The 23,868-nt window shown below is 37.0% G+C and overlaps 1 protein-coding gene across 6 annotated transcripts in view; it reads right to left on the bottom strand.

The window, feature by feature from the left end:
* The window catches only part of SRSF11 (serine and arginine rich splicing factor 11), a 55,647-nt gene that overhangs the window by 5,126 nt on the left and 26,653 nt on the right, over positions 1–23,868 (bottom strand). For 4 of the 6 annotated variants that reach the window (XM_060089956.1, XM_060089955.1, XM_060089957.1 and 1 more), the window contains 6 exons: positions 23,206–23,255; positions 21,177–21,304; positions 19,341–19,422; positions 14,105–14,236; positions 11,664–11,753; positions 10,370–10,411 (listed from right to left, as the gene is read on the bottom strand). In XM_060089956.1, the coding sequence (XP_059945939.1) occupies positions 10,370–10,411; positions 11,664–11,753; positions 14,105–14,236; positions 19,341–19,422; positions 21,177–21,304; positions 23,206–23,255 (524 nt within the window). The remainder of the gene's footprint in view (positions 1–10,369; positions 10,412–11,663; positions 11,754–14,104; positions 14,237–19,340; positions 19,423–21,176; positions 21,305–23,205; positions 23,256–23,868) is intronic. The other 2 variants (XM_060089961.1, XM_060089959.1) reach the window with 1 other exon arrangement.

Genomic DNA, 23,868 nt, shown 5'->3' with positions numbered 1-23,868 from the left:
TAGAATATTAGTAAGCTATAAAAAAGAATGAAATTTTGCCATTTGCAGCAACATGGATGGACATGGAGGGCATTTAAGCTAAGTGAAATAAGTCAGACAGACAAAGGATAAATCTCCAAAACATACAAGCAACTCATGCAGCTCAGTATCAAAAAAACCCAAACAACCCAATCCAAAAATGGGCAGAAGACCTAAATAGATATTTCTCCAAAGAAGATATACAGATTGCCCAACAAACACATGAAAGAATGCTCAACATCATTAATCATTAGAGAAATGCAAATCAATACTACAATGACATATCATCTCACACCGGTCAGAATGGCCATCATCAAAAAATCTATGAACAATAAATGCTGGAGAGGGTGTGGAGAAAAGGGAATCCTCTTGCACTGTTGGTTGGAATTTAAATTGGTACAGCCACTATGGAGAACAGTATGGAGGTTCCTTAAAAACCTAAAAAGAGAACTACCATACGACCCAGCAATCCCACTACTGGGCATATACCCTGAGAAAACCATAATTCAAAAAGAGTCATGTACCAAAATGTTCACTGCTGCTCTATTTACAATAGCCAGGACATGGAAGCAACCTATGTGTCCATCCACAGATGAATGGATAAAGAAGATGTGGCACATATATACAATGGAATATTACTCAGCCATAAAAAAGGAATGAGACTGAGTTATTTGTAGTGAGGTGAATGGACCTAGAGACTGTCATACAGAGTGAAGTAAGTCAGAAAGAGAAAAATACCATATGCTAACACATATATATGGAATCTAAAAAAAAAAAAAAAAAAGGAAAAAAGAAAAAAACTTGGTGAGGCCTTCCCTGGTGGCGCAGTGGTTGAGAGTCCGCCTGCCGAGGCAGGGGACACAGGTTCGTGCCCCGGTCCGGGAAGATCCCACATGCCAAGGAGGCCCGCGTACCGCAAAAAAAAAAAAAAAAAAGGTCAGAAGAACCTAGGGGCAAGATGGGAATAAAGATGCAGACCTACTAGAGAATGGCCTTGAGGATATGGGGAGGGGGAAGGGTAAGCTGGGACAAAGTGAGAGAGTGGCATGGACATATATACACTACCAAACATAAAATAGATAGCTAGTGGGAAGCAGCAACTATACAGCAACATAGCACAGGGAGATCAACTTGGTGCTTTGTGACCATCTAGAGGGGTGGGATAGGGAGGGTGGGAGGGAGGGAGATGCAAGAGTGAAGAGATATGGGGACATATGTATAACTGATTCACTTTGTTATAAAGCAGAAACTAACACACCGCTGTAAAGCAATTATACTCCAATAAAGATGTTAAAAAAGAAATAAGTCAGACAGAGAAAGACAAATACTGCATGATATAAGTTATATATGGATCTAACAAATACAACAAACTAGTGAATATAACAAAAAAGAAGCAGACTCACAGACAGAGAGAACAAACTAGAGGTTACCAGTGGGAAGAGGGAAGGCAGGGGGCAATATATGGGTAGAGGATTAAGAGGCACAAACTATATTAGGTATAAAATAAGCTATAAGGATACACTGTGCAACACAGGGAATATAGCCAATGTTTTATAATAAGTATAAATGGAGCATAATGTTTAAAAATTGTGAATCGCTATACTGTACAGCAACTAAACTTAAAAAAAACAAAACAAAAAACAAATCCCACCTAATGACAGCAAACTATCGGGTGTAAGACAGGCTCAAGTATGTACTGTACAACATGGGGAATACAGTCAATATTTTGTAATAACTGTAAGGGGATAGTAACCTTAAAAATTGTATAAACATTTAAAAAAAATTAATTAAATGAAAAAAAGTATAGGACTTGGAAGATGACCATTATATGATTTAGGGACAAACAAAATAATCAAAAAAATAAATATAGCCCTATACCTTCAGTTGTCCTCAACTTAGCTTCCAAATTAAGCTTTAAATAACAAAAACCACCTTACAAGTCATCTGTGACCCCTGTCCTGGAAGCATTACCCAGAACTTTCCCTTCATCAAATATTTAAGTTTGTCAGGGTTGTATACCTTACACTTTATTGTACTGCTTTGTGTAACTAATATCCCAAATTCCTTAGATGGAAAAGATGTTTTTTATATTGTATTTCTGTGCCCTTTGATAGACTGTAGTACAGTGGCAAACAATAAAAATGTATAGAATATGCCATAATTTAAGAATGATTCAATAATTAAATAGGATAAGGTGCTTATGAATAAATCCATTAAATAAAAGAAACAGGCAAACAATATGCCTCCAGTTTTTAAGGTAAGAAAATACATACTGCACATCCCATCTTTTATGCCCCTTTGCCACCTCAGACCTACTCTGGCATTTCCCTGAGCACTTACATCTGGTTTAACTTTTTTAAAAATATATTTATATGTATCTTTTTAAAGAAAATATTCAGCACCTTGAAAGAAACCCCATATCCTTTAGCTATCACACTCCAACCACTAATCTACTTTGCCGTTATAGATTTATCCATTCTGGGCATTTCATATGAATGAAATCATATACAACATGTGGTCTTTTGTGTCTAGCTTCTTTCATCTGGTATGTTTTCAAGGCTCATGCATATTGTAACATGTATCAGTACTTTGGTTCCTTTTTACTGCTGAATAGTAATCTAGTGTATGGAATGTACAACTTTGTTTTATTTGGGTTGACTTTTTGGTTTTGAATAATGTTGCCAAGAATATCCATGTACAAGTTTTCGTGTGGACATGTTTTTGTTTCTCTTGGGCATATCACTGGGAGCAAAAATGCTGTGTCAAAAAACCCTCCCTGTTTAATTTTTTTAGGAATTGCCAAACTGTTTTCCAATGCAGCTGCACAAGTCTACATTCTTTCTAAGAGTGAGCTGTAACAGTTTTTTTATATATTCTAGATACAAGTCCATTATTGGAAACATTATTTGTCTAGCACTGACAGTTGTCTTTACGTTCTGAGTGTTCTTTGAAACAAAAAAAGTTTTTAGTTTTCATTATCCCCAACTAATCTATTTCTCTTTTGGTGCTTATGCTTTTTGTCATATCTAAGGAATCACTTTCAGATACAAGGTCATGAAAGTTAACTTACATATTTTCTTCTAACAGGATTTTCGTTTTGGCTTTTAAGTCTTTTATCCATTTTGAGTTAATATTTATATACAATGTGAGACTCCTAAGTGAATTTAATCAAGATTAAGAAAACAAACACTGTAGTAAAATGTGTAAACAAGATTGGAAGAAAATGATTTGCTGAGAAATTCAACAGCTTTAAATTTTGAGAGAACTAAGCCTCATCTGTGTCTGTGGTAAAAGATTTAAGGACTCTTAGCGATGCTAGGAGTCCTAACATTTGAAGGAGAATTATTTCCTTACAGTTTTAAAAAAGTACAATGACCCTTTACTTTTGCTTAATGGAAAATGAAAAATGTCAAGAAAATGTTACTGGGACTGACATATACACACCACTATATATAAAATAGGTAAGTAATAAGAACCTACTGTATAGCACAGGGAACTCTAGTCAGTGCTCTGTAATGGCCTATATGGGGAAAGAATCTAAAAAAAGAGTGGATATGTGTATATGTATAACTGATTCACTTTGCTGTACACCTGAAACTAACACAACATTGTAAGTCAACTATACTCCAATAAAAATTTTAAAATAAAATTTAAAAAAAGTAAAAAACAAAACAAAAAACAGAAGATTGGAAGAAAATGGAATTAAGTATGGCCAGGCCTTACTACTATCATATGAATTCCATTTTAAGTGTGAAAAATATATTTTCTGAGGAGAAAGTTTGCAACAAGGAATTTTCACTACAGCAGGTTAAAGATAGAATTACTACTCTAAGAATTACACAAATCAGAACTTGCATTGCCTCCAATTATTTTATCAATGAACCACTATGTATGGGAAAAAATATTAACATGTAGGTATTTTAAATATAACTTACTATGATAAAATGAATTTAATGTGAAAATGCAGTATACTTTAGCCATTAAAACTCAGATGTTTAGGGGAAAAAAACCCACACAAACAATTCAAATTATGATGTGAAATGCATACAGCAAACATAAAAACAGACCTCTGCTCAATTCCCACATTATTTTAAATACACTCTACACCATAAAACATTAAGTGAAAAGAAAAATGAACTTTAGGTTATTCTCCACAAATTGCCTTTAAAAACACTTCACCACGGGCTTCTCTGGTGGCGCAGTGGTTGAGAGTCCACCTGCTGATGCAGGGGACACGGGTTTGTGCCCCGGTCCGGGAAGATCTTACATGCCGTGGAGCGGCTGGGCCTGTGAGCCATGGCCGCTGAGCCTGTGCGTCCGGGAGCCCGTGCTCCGCAACGGGAGATGCCACAACAGTGAGAGGCCTGCATACCGCAAAAAAAAAAACCCCAAAAAAACCCCCCAAAAAACTTCACCACTGAAGTATGTAGCCATGTACTGGAAAACATTTCATGTTCACAGCCTATTGATAGTCTTGCAAACAAAGCTTAAAAAAATGAAAGCTTAGGAGAGGGGGGAAAATGGAGGAAGTAAGATGTGGAGATCACCTTCCTCCCCACAGATACATCAGAAATACATCTACATGTGGAACAACTCCTGCAGAACACCTACTGAACGCTGGCAGAAGACCTCAGACCTTCCAAAAGGCAAGAAACTCCCCACGTACCTGGGTAGGGCAAAAGAAAAAAGAATAAACAGAGACAAAAGAATAGGGACGGGACCAGTGGGAGGGAGCCGTAAAGGAGGAAAGGTTTCCACACACCAGAAGCCCCTTCTAGGGCGGAGACTGAGGGTGGTGGAGGCGGGAAGCTTCAGAGCCGTGGAGGAGAGCGCAGCAACAGGGGAGCAGCGGGCAAAGCAGAGATTTCCCCCACAGAGGATCAGTGCCGACCAGCACTCACCAGCCCGATAGGCTTGTCTGCTCATAGGCCGGGGTGGGCGGGGCTGGGAGCTGAGGCTCAGGCTTCGGTCAGAGCGCAGGAAGAGGACTGGCAGCATGAGCACAGCCTGAAGGGGTTAGTGCACCACGGCTCACAGGGAGGGAGTCCGGGAAAAAGTTAGGACCTGCCAAAGAGGCAAGAGACTTTTTCTTCCCTCTTTGTTTCCTGGTGCTCGAGGAGAGGGGATTAAGAGCTCTGCTTAAAGGAGCTCCAGAGACAGACGCAAGCTGCAGCTAACAGCAGGGACCCCAGAGACGGTCATGAGACTCTAAGGCTGCTGCTGTCGCCACCAAGAAGCCTGTGTGCGAGCACAGGTCACTCTCCACACCTCCCTTCCGGGGAGCCTGTGCAGCCCGCCACTGCCAGGGTCCCGGGATCCAGGGACAACTTCCCCGGGAGAATGCACAGCGTGCCTCAGGCTGGTGCAACAACATGGCAGCCTCTGCCGCCGCAGGCTCGCCCAGCATGCGCACCCCTCCCTCCCCCCGGCCTGAATGAGCCAAAGCCCCCGAATCTGCGGCTCCTTTAACCCCATCCTGTCTGAGCGAAGTACAGACGCCCTCTGGTGACCTACACACAGAGGCGGGGCCAAATCCAAAGCTGAACCCCAGGAACTGTGCAAACAAAGAAGAGAAAGGGAAATCTCTCCCAGCCACCTCAGTAGCGGCGGATTTAATGTCCACAATCAACTTGATGTACCCTGCATCGGTGGAATACCTGAATACACAATGAATCATCCCAAAATGAGGAGGTTGACTTTGAGAGCAAGATTTATGATTTCTTCCCCTTTTCCTCTTTTTGTGAGTGTATTATGTGTATGCTTCTGTGTGAGATTTTGTCTGTATAGCTTTCCTTTCACCATTTGTCCTAGGGTTCTATCCGTCCCTTTTTAAAAAAAATTTTTTTTCTTGATAATTATTTTTTAATTTTAATAACTTTATTTTACATTACCTTACTTTATTTTATTTTCTTCCATCCTCTCTCTCTTTCTTTCTTTCTTTCCTTCCTTCTACTTTTTCTCCCTTTTATTCTGAGCCGTGTGGATGAAAGGCTCTTGGTGCTGCAGCCGTGAGTCAGTGCTATGCCTCTGAGGTGGGAGAGGCAACTTCAGGACCATGGTCCACAAAAGACCTCCCAGATCCACGTAAAATCAAACGGCGAAAATGTCCCAGAGATCTCCATCTCAACACCAACACCCAGCTTCACTCAACGACCAGCAAGCTACAGTGCTGCACACCCTACGCCAAACAACTAGCAAGGCAGGAACACAACCCCACCCATTAGCAGAGAGGCTGCCTAAAATCATAATAAGCCCACAGACACACCAAAACACACCATCAGATATGGACCTGCCCACTAGAAAGACAAGATCCAGCCTCATCCACCAGAACACAAGCACTACTCCCCTCCACCAGGAAGCCTACACAACACACTGAACCAACCTTAGCCACTGAGGACAGACACGAAAAACAACAGGTACTACGAACCTGCAGCCTGCAAAAAGGAGACCCCAAACACAGTAAGATAAGCAAAATGAGAAGACAGAGAAACACAGAGCACATAAAGGAGCAAGGCAAAACCCCACCAGACCTAACAAATGAAGAGGAAATAGGCAGTCTACCTGAAAAAGAATTCAGAATGCTGATAGTAAAGATGATCCAAAATCTTGGAAATAGAATGGAGAAAACACAAGAAACATGTAACAAGGACCTAGAAGAACTAAAGAGCAAACAAACAGTGATGAACAACACAATAAATGAAATTGAAATTGTCTAGAAGGGATCAATAGCAGAATAACTGAGGCAGCATAACGGATAAGTGACCTGGAAGATAAAATAGTGGAAATAACTACTGCAGAGCAGAATAAAGAAAAAAAGAATGAAAAGAATTGAGGACAGTCTCAGAGACCTCTGAGACAACATTAAAGGCACCAACATTCGAATTATAGGGGTTCCAGAAGAAGAGAGAAAAAGAAAGGGACTGAGAAAATATTTGAAGAGCTTATAGTTGAAAACTTCCCTAATATGGGAAAGGAAATAGTTAATCAAGTCCAGGAAGCACAGAGAGTCCCATACAGGACAAATACAAGGAGAAACACGCCAAGACACATATTAACCAAAATGTCAAATATTAAATACAAAGAAAACATATTAAAAGCAGCAAGGGAAAAACATCAAATAACACACAAGGGAATCCCCATGAGGTTAACAGCTGATCTTACAGCAGAAACTGCAAGCCAGAAGGGACTGGCAGGACATATTTAAAGTGATGAAGGAGAAAAACCTACAACCAAGATTACTCTACCCAGCAAGGATCTCATTCAGATTTGATGGAGAAATTAAAACCTTTACAGAAAAGGAAAGCTGAGAGTTCAGCACCACCAAACCAGCTTTACAACAAATGTTAAAGGAACTTCTCTAGGCAAGAAACACAACAGAAGGAATATACCTACAATAACGAACCCAAAGCAATTAAGGAAATGGAAATAGGAACATACATATCAATAATTATCTTAAATGTAAATGGACTAAATGCTCCCACCAAAAGACACAGATTGGCTGAATGGATACAAAAGCAAGACCCATATATATGCTGTCTACAAGAGACCCACTTCAGACCTAGAGACACATACAGACTAAAAGTGAGGTGATGGAAAAAGATATTCCATGCACATGGAAACCAAAAGAAAGCTGGAGTAGCAATTCTCATATCAGACAAAATAGACTTTAAAATAAAGACTATTAGAAGAGACAAAGGACACTACATAATGATCAAGGGATCGATCCAAGGAGAAGATATAACAATTGTAAATATTTATGCACCCAATATAGGAGCATCTCAATACATAAGGCAAATACTAACAGCTATAAAAGGGGAAATCGACAGTAACATATTCATAGTAAGGGACTTTAACACCCCACTTTCACCAATGGACAAATCATCCAAAATGAAAGTAAATAAGGAAACACAAGCTTTAAATGATACATTAAACAAGATGGACTTAACTGATATTTATAGGACATTCTATCCAAAAACAACGAATACACATTTTTATCAAGTGCTCATGGAATATTCTCCAGGATAGATCATATCTTAGGTCACAAATCAAGCCTTGGTAAATCTAAGAAAACTGAAATTTTATCAAGTATCTTTTCTGACCACAATGCTATGAGACTAGATATCAATTACAGGAAAAGATCTGTAAAACATACAAACACATGGAGGCTAAAAAATACACTACTTAATAACGAAGTCATCACTAAAAAATCAAAGAGGAAATCAAAAACTACCTAGAAACAAATGACAATGGAGAAACGACGACCCAAAACCTATGGGATGCAGCAAAAGCAGTTCTAAGAGGGAAGTTTACAGCAATACAATCGTACCTTAAGAAACAGGAAACATCTCGAATAAACAACCTAACCTCGCACCTAAAGCAATTAAAGAAGAACAAAGAAACCCCAAAGTTAGCAGAAGGAAAGAAATCATAAAGATCAGATCAGAAATAAATGAAAAAGAAATGAAGAAAACGATAGCAAAGATCAGTAAAACTAAAAGCTGGTTCTTTCAGAAGATAAACAAAATTGATAAACCATTAGCCAGACTCATCAAGAAAAGAAGGGAGAAGACTCAAATCAATAGAATTAGAAATGAAAAAGGAGAAGTAACAACTGACACTGCAGAAATACAAAAGATCATGAGAGATTACAAGCAACTTTATGCCAATAAAATGGACAACCTGGAAGAAATGGACAAATTCTTAGAAATGCACAACCTGCCCAGACTGACTCAGGAAGAAATAGAAAATATGAACAGACCAATCACAAGCACTGACGTTGAAACTGTGATTAAAAATCTTCCAACAAACAAAAGCCCAGGACCAGATGGCTTCACAGGCGAATTCTATCAAACATTTAGAGAAGAGCTAACACCCATCCTTCTCAAACTCTTCCAAAATATAGCAGAGGGAGGAACACTCCCAAACTCATTCTACGAGGCCACCATCACCCTGATACCAAAAGCAGACAAAGACGTCACAAAGAAAGAAAACTATAGGCCAGTATCACTGATGAACATAGATGCAAAAATCCTCAACATAGCAAACAGAATCCAACAGCACATTAAAAGGATCATACACCATGATCAAGTGGGGTTTATTCCAGGAATGCAAGGATTCTTCAATATACACAAATCAATCAACGTGATACACCATATTAACAAATTGAAGGAGAAAAATCATATGATCATCTCAATAGATGCAGAGAAAGCTTTCGACAAAATTCAACACCCATTTATGATAAAAACCCTGCAGAATGTAGGCATAGAGGGAACTTTCCTCAACATAATAAAGGCCATATATGACAAACCCACAGCCAGCATCGTCCTCAATGGTGAAAAACTGAAACCATTTCCACTAAGATCAGGAACAAGACAAGGTTGCCCACTCTCACCACTCTTATTCAACATAGTTTTGGAAGTTTTAGCCACAGCAATCAGAGAAGAAAAGGAAATAAAAGGAATCCAAATCAGAAAAGAAGAAGTAAAGCTGTCACTGTTTGCAGATGACATGATACTATACATAGAGAATCCTAAAGATGCTACCAGAAAACTAGTTAATCAATGAATTCCATAAAGTAGCAGGATACAAAATTAATGTACAGAAATCTCTGGCATTCCTATACACTAATGAAGAAAAATCTGAAAGTGAAATCAAGAAAACACTCCCATTTACCATTGCAACAAAAAGAATAAAACATCTAGGAATAAACCTACCTAAGGAGACAAAAGACCTGTATGCAGAAAATTATAAGACACTGATGAAAGAAATGAAAGAAAATACAAACAAATGGAGAGATATACCATGTTCTTGGATTGGAAGAATCAATATTGTGAAAATGACTCTACTACCCAAAGCAATCTACAGATTCAATGCAATCCCTATCAAACTACCACTGGCATTTTTCACAGAACTAGAACAAAAAATTTCACAATTTGCATGAAAACACAAAAGACCCCAAATAGTCAAAGCAATCTTGAGAACGAAAAACGGAGCTGGAGGAATCAGGCTCCCTGACTTCAGACTATACTACAAAGCTACATTAATCAAGACAGTATGGTACTGGCACAAAAACAGAAAGATAGATCAATGGAACAGGAACAGAAAGCCCAGAGATAAACCCACACACATATGGTCACCTTATCTTTGATAAAGCAGGCAGGAATGTACAGTGGAGAAAGGGCAGCCTCTTCAATAAGTGGTGCTGGAAAAACTGGACAGCTACATGTGTAAGTATGAGATTAGATCACTTCCTAACACCATACACAAAAATAAGCTCCAAATGGATTAAAGACCTAAATGTAAGGCCAGAAACTATCAAACTCTTAGAGGAAAACATAGGCAGAACACTCACTCTATGACACAAATCACAGCAAGATCCTTTTTGACCCACCTCCTAGAGAAATGGAAACAAAAACAAAAATAAACAAATGGGATGTAATGAAACATAAAAGCTTTTGCACAGTAAAGGAAACCATAAACAAGACGAAAAGGCAACCCTCAGAATGGGAGTAAATATTTGCAAATGAAGCAACTGACAAAGGATTAATCTCCCAAATTTACAGCAGCTCATGCAGCTCAATAACGAAAAAACAAAGAACCCAATCCAAAAAATGGGCAGAAGACCTAAATAGACATTTCTCCAAAGAAGATATACAGACTCCCAACAAACACATGAGAGAATGCTCAACATCATTAATCATTAGAGAAATGCAAATCAAAACTACAATGAGATATCATCTCACAGCAGTCAGAATGGCCATCTTCAAAAAATCTAGAAACAATAAATGCTTGAGAGGGTGTGGAGAAAAGGGAACACTCTTGCACTGCTGGTGGGAGTGTGAATTGGTACAGCCACTATGGAGAACAGTATGGAGGTTCCTTAAAAAACTACAAATAGAACTACCATATGACCCAGCAATCCCACTACTGGGCATATACCCTGAGAAAACCATAATTCAAAGAGTCATGTACCAAAATGTTCATTGCATCTCTATTTACAATAGCTAGGAGATGGAAACAACTTAAGTGTCCATCATTGGCTGAATGGATAAAGAAGATGTGGCACATATATACAATGGAATATTACTCAGCCAAAAAAAGAAACGAAATTGAGTTATTTGTAGTGAGGTGGATGGACCTAGAGACTGTCATACAGAGTGAAGTAAGTCAGAAACAGAAAGACAAATACTGTATGCTAACACATACATATGGAATTTAAGAAAAAAAAATGTCATGAAGAACCTAGGGGTAAGACAGGAATAAAGACAGAGACCTACTGGAGAATGGACTTGAGGATATGGGGAGAGGGAAGGGTAAGCTGTGACAAAGTGAGAGAGTGGCATGGACATATATACACTACCAAACGTAAAACAGATAGCTAGTGGGAAGCAGCTGCATAGTACAGGGAGATCAGCTCGGTGCTTTGTGACCACCTAGAGGGGTCGGATAGGGAGGGTGGGAGGGTGGGAGGGAGACACAAGAGGGAAGAGATACGGGAACATATGTATATGTATAACTGTTTCACTTTGTTATAAAGCAGAAACTAACACACCATTGTCAAGCAATTATACTCCAATAACGATGTAAAAAAATAAAATAAAAATGAAGGCTTAAAAAAATGGCGAGAATTCATAATGCTACCCTACCTGCTCGCACTTCTGGAACGTCTGGCTGTGCTGTAACTTTTTGGTGGTGTTTTGGAACGTTTCTTTTCTTTGTCTTCTTTCTTTTTGTCTCTAATAAATGAAAACAATTTATGAATGTATTATAAGATTCAACTAATACATACTTCTATCAAACTACAAATAAAAACAGAAGTACAGTGAAATCTAATCTGATTCTTTAATGTTACTGTGATACAAACTTAAAAATAATAGTAACTCAAGTGGCGTATTTGTGGTTAACAAATTTTAAAAATCCTATTTTCCTGGTATTCCACATAAAACTTCTCTCCATGACCAAAGCAGACTATATGGCAAGAAAACAAGGATGTTGGCCAGTTTCTTAGTATGTCTGGCAATAAACGGTAATAGTTTAAATAATTTTCTCTAGGCTCTTCAACACTGTTTTTCTCTCAGCTAAGTACCAGTTTCCCAACCGATCCTGGCTCTAAATCCTCTACTGACAGGCCAAAACCCCATCACTATTGTAAGTTCTTCTTTCAAAGCACACACCCGATGTAACCTCTTCATGGATGAAGCCAACCTTGTAACTTTTTCCCTGCTGCTATATATTCTGGGCTATTCAATGCTTTTAGAAAATAAACATCAAAATGGACTGGTACTACAACCAGGCCTCAACTAAAATCTTTCTACAGATTCTTCTAAGTTTACTTTTATTCCCCACAGCATTTTTCGCCCCAAGATTCTAGACAAAAGGTAAAATATATACCTTTTTATAATATATGTATGTCCCTTATATCCTTATACTCGTAAACACACACCTATTTTCAACTGTTCTACCGTTTTAGAGATTAAAGTATCTCTTCCGTTGTTCTAGGCTAGTCCCACCCTATATCCTGTGCTTCATTCCCTCCCATCTTTGCTCATCCTGCTCCATCAGTTATCCTCTCTATTCATTCAAGTCTTTATCACTGAATTTCTAGATTATTTTAATAGTCCCTTAAGGGGCCCCAGTCATGTTTTCCACAAATTGATGCTATACCCCGAATCAGAAATCTTTCAAAATACAAACTTGAAAATATTAATTTCCTGCTCATCACTTTTCAATTCATTCCTGTTGCCTCCTGGATCAGCCGCAAACTCCTTAGTGTGTACAACAGAGCCTTCTATGGTGATATGTCTCTTTAACTTTCCTGGTCCTTCTATACCAAAATACTTGTTATTTCAAGAATTCATGCTAACTTTGTTAACATTCTCTACCTGAAACCATGCCCCCCCGAGTCCAGTCAAATCTGTAAGAATTCAATACTCAAGAGTCACCTCTCAATAAATCTCTTCTGACATCCGTAACAATGGCCCTTCCTTTGTAATTACATTCATCTCTCTTCTAGTATAAAGAAAGTTCCCTGAGGGAAGGAATGCCTAATTGCTTTGTATAAGAGATGTTTCATTAAGTAAGCTTGTTTGATTGACTGAATTAAGAGGTGACTAACTGTAAAACATGAGTAAAAGCCTCATTAGAGGCTGAACACTCAGTAAAGCTATCCCAGAACCTCTGTCCCCACTTGAGTTATATGCTTACCAAGAATAAATTTTGTTGCCCCCTCCCTGTGATCCTTACTATTTTAATTACATAATTAAATATATAAATGGGTAAAGCAGTATAAAATATAGGGCTGCTTCTAGAAAATTAAGGCAAATATTTTAGAAGGAGATAAAGGACATTTGTTAAAAATTAAGTGTTGTGAAATTGTATTGTGTGACAACTAAAAATGGGGGAAAAAATCGAGGTATTTCCAAGTAACAGAGTTCTCAACACTTCTAAAGGTGGTTTAAATGAAAAGAAAGTGATTTGGTATGTATTACTCCAGACTAGGCCTAATTTCAAACAGTTTGGCCCTATATGAAAAAACAAATTACTAAATGCATGTTTAAGTTGAAATACAGTGTTATGGTGGGGATGTGTTTTTTAATGAATCCTCACTTTAATTCTCTACTAGTCCCCAAACCATGGGATAAGACTGTTAAGTATGGTTCAGCCTCTGGAATATAGCAATACTGAATTCATATTTACAAAGGTGCTCACGATGAGGTATATAAAGATGAATTAGGAAGGTATGATTGTCTGCCATAAACTCTTTGGCATACCAAGAGATGTGGCTGGTAACACTAAATCCTTAGTAATGGTTGAATGGAAAAGAGGAAATGAAAAAAGGCAGTAGAAACAGCTAAGAATTTTTACTACGAAGAAATTTTATCTAGGCCTTTAGCTGTAAGCAGAAATCTCAAGTTTATGAAGGAGCACAAGAAAACAATGTCAGCCTCCTCCAACAGTTTCTTCCTCAGTATAGTCCTATCTCCTATCATAACCTCTTCTTTGTCATTAAAGCAGCAATATTTGGGGGTGTTGGGAACTCTAAAATGTGTCTTCCCACTCAGTGTTTGTTAATAGGTTTTTACTGTACCTGTTTTTTGATGTGCTCCTTGACCTTCTACCCCTCTCTCTGGAATGAGATCTTCTCCGTCTTGGACTTTTGGATCGTCGTCTACTCCTTGACTTAGAATGTGATCGCCTTCTTGATCTGCTTCTTGACCGCCTTATAATGTAAAAGGAAGCAAACACATGTATGTAAATGGAAAAAGACTAGCTCTGTTTCTGACTATTTCATATAAGCATCAGACAAAAGATTCAGACATGTGGACTAGCCATCAGTAAGTGAGGGTGATTTCCTGCCATTATTTATTTACTCCACACAACATGTTTGATATCCTAGAAATTAGTAAATACCTTTTAACACCTAGAATTCCTCACCTTTTAATCTTTTGCTCAACCTGTCAAACCAATCCTACTTTGCCCATTGAAACTATAACTCCAAACTTAAAAATACTTCTAGAGAATGAAGAAAAACAAAAAATATCGGACTCATATGCATCATTTCGCAATTACATAGCATTTTTGCAAGTACACCTTATTTGATTCCTCACTATTCCAAGTTAAACCCATTTACTACTTATCGAATACTTATTTATGCCCACTACATGCTTTACAAATACTAACTCATTTACCCTCATAATAAACCTAATAAAGTATGTACCATTATTATTCCCATTTAAAAAATGGAAACCATATAGTGTGTTGCCTTCTATGATTTCCAATTGTTGTTCCCTGAAATATATTCCACTTCTTCGATTTACAGTTTAAGAGAAATCCAAGTATGATACAGATATATTCAACTCAGTACAAACTGCCTTTTCCACTCTTATGTGTCCTCAACATTACATCATCATCTCTTTCCTGCCACGTAAGAGATGTTTCTCTCTGTGCCTACTGAATACCACCCTGACCCCCATACTTTCTCTAAAAGGTTAAGTGCAATTAACCTTTTGATGTTCTCTGATCCTCCTTCCTATATTTTATTCCTTTCTATTTTAAGAATTGAAAATAAATTGCAGTTCTTTGCTTAGACTTGGTCATTTAATTTCTAGTGGACCATTCAACCTCTTTCCATGGAACACTTCAAATACAATTTAAACTTTTTGCTTTCACTTTTTCAAAGTGCCAAAGGATGGACATTTTAGTAATGTAGAAGATTTGTGTTCAAATCTCATTTATAAGCCAGTTAACTGAGGGCATTCATTATTTAACCTCTTTGAGCCTATTACTCCAGCAAAGAAAAACAATAGCACCTCCATCACAGAATAGTTGAAATTATAAAGCCCAGCTCAGTGCCTTACTGTAGACATATATATTATATACTGACTCCCTCTTCTCTTACTAATGTGCTAACATAGTATTGCCATCATTCTCTAGAGCAGCAAAACCCATCGGTAGCAGTGTCTCATCAAATTCAGTAACTTTATGTTTTGCTCATTTCTTATTTGTGACCATATTTGAAACTATCTACTAAAGCAATCCCTCTCAATAACATGTCTATATCCTAGGAAATTTTCATGTAATGCTTACCTACCTTTTTCTAAGCTCCATAAGGACAAGGGGTATATATGTCTATCTTATTCACCACTGTACCCTTGAGCAACTACTACAGTGTCTTGACTAGTAAAAGGTACTACTAATATATTTTGAGTGAAATATTGACCCTATAAAATATCAGAACCATCACTTTCTTATTAAGAATTTTTTAAAATTCTGGAAAACCAAAATTGATGCTATTAGAATTAAGTATTGTTCATCTTTTGAGAATTCTGGCTTTAACAAAAATTTAAGTCAACAATCATCTTAGCACAACGGTTACACATTTATCCTACCTCTAATGTATATAGAAAAAAAATAGTTGTAGGAAAAAATCATAAGTGCATTCTTGTAGGTTTCCTTCTAAACAAAGTGATTAATAATATAAAATAGTTAAAAAATCTAATAAGCAGAGGTATTATATCAATCAATTTATTATAAGGTGCTGAAAGTTATTCTTCAACAGCATTGCACTGCAGAGCCACTTCAACAGTTTACGTAAGCTTTTAAAAATTAGAAAAATAAAGATCATATCATGTATCTAAATATGTAAAAAGCTTATTGAACGTAATGGTCATTTTATATACCAAGATGCTTAAAATACTACAGCAACTCATAATATTTATCTTTCTGTTATGAGGCATTACTACAAGTGTTCAAAAGCACTTTGTTCAGGGAAATAAATGTTTCATTGTTATTTCCCATTGGTCATAATTAAAATTATTATTTGAAAGCCTTAGCATGTCCCTGTTATGTACAAAGGAAAGAGATATAGGTTCTCCTTTTTAAGTCTTTTTAAGTGTTAAACTAAGCTATGAGAGCACCTGTCCTGGAAGGTTAGGATTCTAAGTACAGGCACAGCTCAGAGATTCTATGAGTTTGTTCCCAGACCACTGCAATAAACTGAGTAGCGCAATAAAGTGAGTCACAATGAATTTTTGGTTTCCCAGTGCATATAAAAGTTATGTTTATACTATACTGTAGTCTGTGAAGTGTGCAATAGCATTATGTCTAAAAAACAGTGTATGTAATTTAATTAAAAATGTGGCTAAAGATTGCTAAACATCACCTAAGCTTTCAGTGAGCCGTAATCTTTTTGCAATAGTAACGACATCAAAGATCACTAATCACAGATCACCATAACAAATATAATAATGAGGTTAGTTATTTTGGAGTGGCAATTGACAAGTGTGGAAAGATTAAACCCAGATGAATAGTAAAGATCCTTGAACACCATTCTAAGGTTTTATGTGTCAACTTATTAAGACAATAAGGATCTTCTAAACGTTTCATAGAGCTGTGACATGTTCTAGATGTGGGTTTTTGAAAGACATCTTTAAGAATGAGATGGGCTGGGGGAAGGTGGGTGACAGACACACCAGACAAAACCACCCTGTAACATTCTGCTACAGACTGAATGTTTGTGTCCTCCCAAAATTCTTATGTAAAACTGAATAACCAATGTGATGACATTATGAGGTAGTGGCCTTTGGGAGGTGACTGCGTTATGAAGGTGCAGCTTTCATGAATAGGATTAATGCCCATATGAAAGAAGTCTCAGAAGACTCCCTGGTCCATTCCCCTATGTGATGACACACTGAAGAGACAGCAAAGTATAAATGAGGAAGCAGGTCCTCACCAGACACCAAATTTGCTGACACCTTGATCTTGAACTTCCCAGCTTCCAGCACTGTGAGAAGTAAATTTCTATTGTTTATAAACCACCCAGTCTATGGTATTGTTATAGCAGCCAAATGGACTAAGACACAGTAGTCTATGAAATGACTTAACAATGTTATGGGGCCTGTCAATTTTTTTCTTCAAAATAATAACAAGATATTTTTTGCCTTTTCCACTGTGACATTTACACTAATGGTGCAAGAGCAATGGTGGTGTACAAGTGCTGGCATCTCCTTATTACAAATCAAGGTAGTGGCAACTGAACCTCCCTATTATCTACTGTATTCTTCACTGGCATTTGTAGTATGCACTTGCAGTAAAAAGAAAGAAAGAAAAAAAAAACCCTGCCATTTTCACTAAGGATGTCTTTGATAAAGCCAGTAAAAACTCTTAATTTTATTAAATCTAGTCCCTTGAGTAATATTAGAGTAGTATTATTGACTAGTAATATTAAATCTAGTCCCTTCAGCAATATTCTGTGCAACAAAATGGGCAGTATGCATAAATCACTTCTGATACTTTATAGTTCAATGACTGTGTCAAGGAAGACACCTGTGTGATTTGAGTGTCAGCTCAGCTAATTGCATTTGCCATGAAACATCATCTTTACCTGAAAGAACAAGTGACAAACCATGGTTGTTCAGACTTGGGTATTTGGTAGAACACTTTCATGGAAAATGAGTAAGGTTTATCATTTCAAGGAAAACTAATTTGTTGCCAATAATAAAATTTGAGCTTTCAAGAGAAAATTAAATTTTGGAAAACTTGAACACACCATTGTGAACTTGACAGCTTCCTAACACTTTAAAGGGGTTTACCGATGAGATGTGTGGCGATATTACCAAGTCATTTTTTGATCTTGTTTAACAAAATGTGTCAACATTTGAAAACTTGCATAATGCAATAATCAATCATTTTCCAAACCACCAATGCGTAACTGTACAAAAGCATGCCTGGGAAAAAGATCCATCAAGGTGTAAAAAAGATCAATAGATTTTAAAGTAGCAAAATATAAAAGGTTCACTATTACGGTTTCAGATTCCATATTACTACTATCTTTTAAGAAAGCACTCTTGTTAAGTTTTGGTATTGTATCAAAGAATACTATTCCCAATTACCTGAAAAGACTATAAAATTACTTTTCCCTCTTCTCACTATATATTTGTGTAAGATTTTCTACATATGTTAACTAAAATATACTGCAATAAGTTGAATGCAGAATCCTGTACATGCCTTCTAGTAAGCCAAAGGTTAAAGAGATTTGCAAAGATTTAAAACAAAGCCATTCTTTTAATTTTTCTGGAAAAGTTTTGTTTCAAAGCTAAGTTAATACAAATGAGTTTACTATTGTTATTTCAGATGGTTTCAAATTTTATTATAGCCAACAATGATAGATATAACCCACATAAACAAAAGCTCATCGGAGTACTCAAATTTTCTACAAGTATAGAGGTCCTAATACCAGCAAGTTTGAGAGCCACTGGGCTAGAGACCCTAACAAACTTATACAGGAATGTCATGTGAAAAAGAAAATACACTGGTCCTTTTAAATTGCCTAGTCTTACTCTACGTAGGATAAAGAATAATAGGTACTATCATGTGGTCTGTCCAATAATACAAAGAACAATCTTAAAAAAGGATAACAAGTTGTCATCTGCAAATATTCAAGCTTTAGATGGTAATCTGCAGGCTGCATGACGACACTCCATGTTCAAACTCTCAGGAGTCTCATGAAAAGTCAGAACTAGAATTCAAGTTAAAAGTTTCAAGTCCAGTGTTCTTTCTATAGTACTAATTCATTTTAGTGCTCAAATCCCAGTGGCTTCCTCCTAAGCCTGGATTTTTCGGGGTTTTAAAGTATCAATCATCCATGTCTTTTCTCCATTTATATATGTGTGAACACTTATTCTCATACTCTGCTAATAGCAGTAGTTACCAAAACCACTTTAACCAGGAGGTAATTAGGTTAAGAGATAAGCAGATGTGACACATAGAGAAATTATCTTTGTCTAACCTACAACTTACTACCAAAAAGCAATCAATCTAATAACCTGTGCCTAGAAGATGAGGGAGTCCTCCTCCTCCTAGAACGTGATCTTGACCTTGAGTGCCTTCGTTTTTCTTCTTTCTTATCTGGATTTAAAAGAAAAGGAACCTGGCTTTAGACATCATCAAGCAGGAAGATTATTCCCATTCAGGAGTTATTTTTATAATTTATTACCTTAATTTTCAGCTTTAATACAAAGTTCTTAAATTCAGGCAGCTAAAGGTTCCTTTGACTATTTCATTTGCCAGACTTAGGAGGCTGTCAAGTGTCACCCATAAAACAATCTATGAAAATAATTACCTTTCTCATTCTTGACCCTTTAGAGATTTCTAAATCATGAGCCCCTTTTTCCATTCCTAGGTTCTACTTCCCCAAATACAGCTACCATTCACCCAGATTAAAACTATAACCTTTACATGTTTATGTATTAATAGCATCTTCCCAACCAGTACTTAAACGTAAAATGTTTAAAAAATACGTTTACGCTAAAAATATGAAATAAACATTTAAAATTGTTGGTCCAGCAAAATGTTCCTTCTTTCATTCATCACTTAGCTCTGTGCTCCTTTCCTATATAAATAGTGTCTCATTCATTAACTCTTTTCACTATACTGCTGGGACAGAACTGGATTTTACTAAGCTAGCTCTTTTTTTAATCTGTCTGTCCTTCTTCTTCCTCACTGATTTTCAACTGTGTAAGTGCAGGGAGCAGAGCTAGAAAGATCTGTCATCATTTCCTAGTTTTAAAATAACACATAAACTCAACTTACTCCTTTAACTTAGGACATAATGAAAGAGAAATCCAGCCATTGCATTCTTCGTATATGGACTACCAAAGTGAGACGGAGTTCCTCTTTTACATTTAGATCATTTCATTAATAGGATTCAATTTATTGCGAATGTCATTACTAATAAATTAACAAAAATCTTGGGGCAAAAAAAAATTCATAAAGCAACCAATTTTAGTCATTTCAGTTATGAGTTTTCAATGAAAACAGAAATGGTGTTCTGGCTTTGGAGTCGTACAGGTCCAGTTGTCTATCAAAAGTTCCTACTGCTTGCCATGTGACCTTGGGCTAATTATTTAATAATCTGTTGATTAAATGAGATAATACACATAAAGCACCTGGTATTAATTTATCCATTATACTTAACAATTATTTGCCTAATACTATATATAATAAAAACCATCCCATTTATTAAGAAATAGAGTGAAAAATGAATAAAACATTGTTTTTAATGGGGGAAAAAAAAATCAGGACCAAAGATCAAAATACACGCAGGAAGACAATGGGACAACCATTCATTTCATCTCAAAAAGACAATCTGCAAAGAATAACATATTTGCTTTTCTTTAAACAAATGGCATAAACAGAAGATCTTTAATAGGTTTTCTTGGTCAAATAAAAGACTGAAATCAATTAGGATACCCCAACTTAGGCAAACATAAATGATTAAAAACCACCAAAAAAAAAACCAACCTCATAAATTAAAAACCACCAAAATATCACATGAAGCATTAGGTAATCCTAGGCACTAATGTTTCAGAATGAAGAATTCTTTGTTTAGGGAGTGGGAGGTGTTGGACACTGTAGGATGTTTAGTATATCCCTGGCCCTCTACCTACCGGATGCAGCTGTTACCAGCATGACAACTAAGTGTCTCCAGATATTTCCAAATATGCCTGGGTAACAACTCTTACCCATATCACCCACCCACTCCCAAATGAGAATCACTGCACTAAATGATCTTTTATCAAAATACAGAAAATAAAATTTAAAAAAATTACTGAAGTATTATTCAACAAATTTCCAAACATAATTGCATAAACCTATTTTACCTGGTTCTATAGCAGCAGAAATTAGGGACTGTGCTTCTCGTACTCTCTTCATGGCTTCCTCTATTTCTTTACTAGAGGTATCTGATTTCAGACTTGGTGAAACAAGACCAGCAGCTACATGATTCAACCTGGAACAGAACCAAGCATTGCATCTGGAATATTTAAAAATGTACAACAGCACTTCAAATAAACACATGTTCCTATCATCATTTTAGTAAGATACTCCTTGAAAAAAAGTGGGAGGGGGGAAACTCCACAATTTTGATAAAATTATATGTAATACGTATATAGTATAGTAAGCTTTGGATATTTACACTGGCACCTGCATTTTAAAAGACTCAGAGATGTGTGGAATAAGAAAAAAAATCTATTTAATTTTGCTCAACATCCATGAACATTCTATACACATTTTGACAAATGTTAGTACATGGGAATATGCTGATGCTAAATATTTTTGATTAACAGAACCTTCCTTAATATGATTTAAAAACTTTCTACATCATCATAATTTTGTTGGGGAAGAGAATTACTTTTAAGCTTGCAGATGGGGAGAAACTGAGGCAGAAGCCAATGGCACACCAAAATTACTTATGAAATTCCTGAATGGAAAGGCTAAAGATACACCTTAAGGGTTTATAAAAGTGAAAAAATACTGTAGACACCAAGTTGAGGATGGTAGTTATTTGTGGGTAGAGTGGGAAATGTAAACAAGAATGAGTACACAGGGAGTTTTTAAAAACTGTATTAGTGATTTTTTTTTTTTTTTTTTTTTTGCGGTATGCAGGCCTCTCACTGTTGTGGCCTCTCCCACTGCGGAGCACAGGCTCCGGACGCTCAGGCTCAGCGGCCATGGCTCACGGGCCCAGCCGCTCCGCGGCACGTGGGATCCTCCCAGACCGGGGCACGAACCCGTGTCCCCTGCACTGGCAGGCGGACTCTCAACCACTGCGCCACCAGGGAAGCCCCTAAAAACTGTATTAGTGATATTTTTATAAGCAGGGTGGTAGACACTTGGATTTTACCTGTTAATTTTTAAGGAAAAAAATGCCACTAACTACTATAATCAAATGAGTCTGTCCTGCCTCCCCCACATGCTCTCCCACTTACCGACAGTGACTTTCACCAAGTTAAGAAGCATTAAGCTCAGATTTAATATACTAAGAAATTACCAATGAAAATATCTCATGAATTTGTGATATATCAATTAGGAAGTATAAGTTACAGCATGAAGAAAACTTTTCAAAGCCCCTAAAAAGATGTTGACTATTATTATGTGACATGTATTACGCCTTTACTCTGGGCTAGTGTTTCCCTCACTTCTGTCTTCCTCTTATTCATCCCCTAGGGCAGTGGTCCCCAACCTTCCTGGCTCCAGGGACCAGTTCTGTGGAAGACAATTTTTCCATAGACGGACGGGGTGTGTGTGTGTGTGGGGTGGTCCAGGCGTAACGCGAGTGATGGGGAGCAGTAGACGAAGCTTCACTTGCTCGCTTGCCACTCACCTCCTGCTGTGCGGCCTGGTTCCTAACAGGCTGCTGTGGACCGGTATGGGCCGCGGCCTGGGGGTTGGGGACCCCTGCCCTAGGGCTTAGCCTCTCTGATCTTTAAACTAAGTTCTCCTCCTTGTAATAAGTACAGCACATCTGTACTTCCTCTAGTTGGATGCACATGCTTTACTATAGTTAAATAGTGTCTCCCTTTCTGAATATAAATGCTATGAAGGCACAAGCTTATAGTAGTAGTCAGTATAATTTTTTAAATGAATCAACTAAAGACAACACTTAGCTCTTTACTTGTCATCCTGGTTTAACCTATTTACAATGATTTTCAAAGACCAATAATTATTCCAAAACAAAAACCCTTTATAGATGGGCTTACCTCTGGATTTTTTCTCCTTGTTTCTAGAAAACAGGATTACATATTGCATGCCTTGAGAAAACCTTCTTTTAGCTATCAAAAATAAAATACCTGTTCTCTAGATATTACTATATCTCTATCACCAATGGAAACAGAAGAAAAAAATCCTTACTTGGGATCAACAGTACTCATAAGTTTCAGCAACTGATCTGCTGCAAGAGACTGGAAAAACAAAAAAATAGCAATGAGAACACACAGAACTATAAATGATTACTATTTTAATTTTTTTAGTATGTTGAAATGTCCTAGAACAATCTGGCAAACCTACAGAAACTAACATATCCCAAGCACAACAATGACCAACAGAAATATAATGCCAGCCAAATATATCATACTAAGTTTTCTAGTTGCAACATTAAAAAAATAAACAGGTGACATTAGTGACTGTAGTACTGGATACCCAGAGCTGCTTTATCAGGTTAATTATGAAGATTATGAAGCTGAACAGTCCAGATTTTATAGAATAATCACCTCCTCCTTATTTTAAGACTTTCTAAAGGCAAGTAACATTTTAAGGAAACATATAAAACAAAACTCAAAGTGCTTAGTCAGTATAACAGTCAAAAGAATTCCATGAAATAAGGACTTCAGAAAAAAGTTTAGCCAACTCGCAAAGAGGGAAAACAAAAATTTCCAAGTGAGTAGATAAGAGAATAAATTATGAACACACATTCCTATCACTTCATGACTTTATTTTGACTTCGTAACATATTAATGTGGTGTGGGCTTCCTGTGAAACTAGTCTACTTTGAACTTTATCAAATGAGAAATTCTT

The sequence above is a fragment of the Mesoplodon densirostris genome, chromosome 2 (assembly GCF_025265405.1).
Source record: "Mesoplodon densirostris isolate mMesDen1 chromosome 2, mMesDen1 primary haplotype, whole genome shotgun sequence".
In the NCBI taxonomy this organism is placed as follows: Eukaryota; Metazoa; Chordata; class Mammalia; order Artiodactyla; family Ziphiidae; genus Mesoplodon; species Mesoplodon densirostris.
The sequence above is the reverse complement of the archived record's forward strand: the minus strand, read 5'-3'. Positions and strand labels throughout refer to the sequence as shown.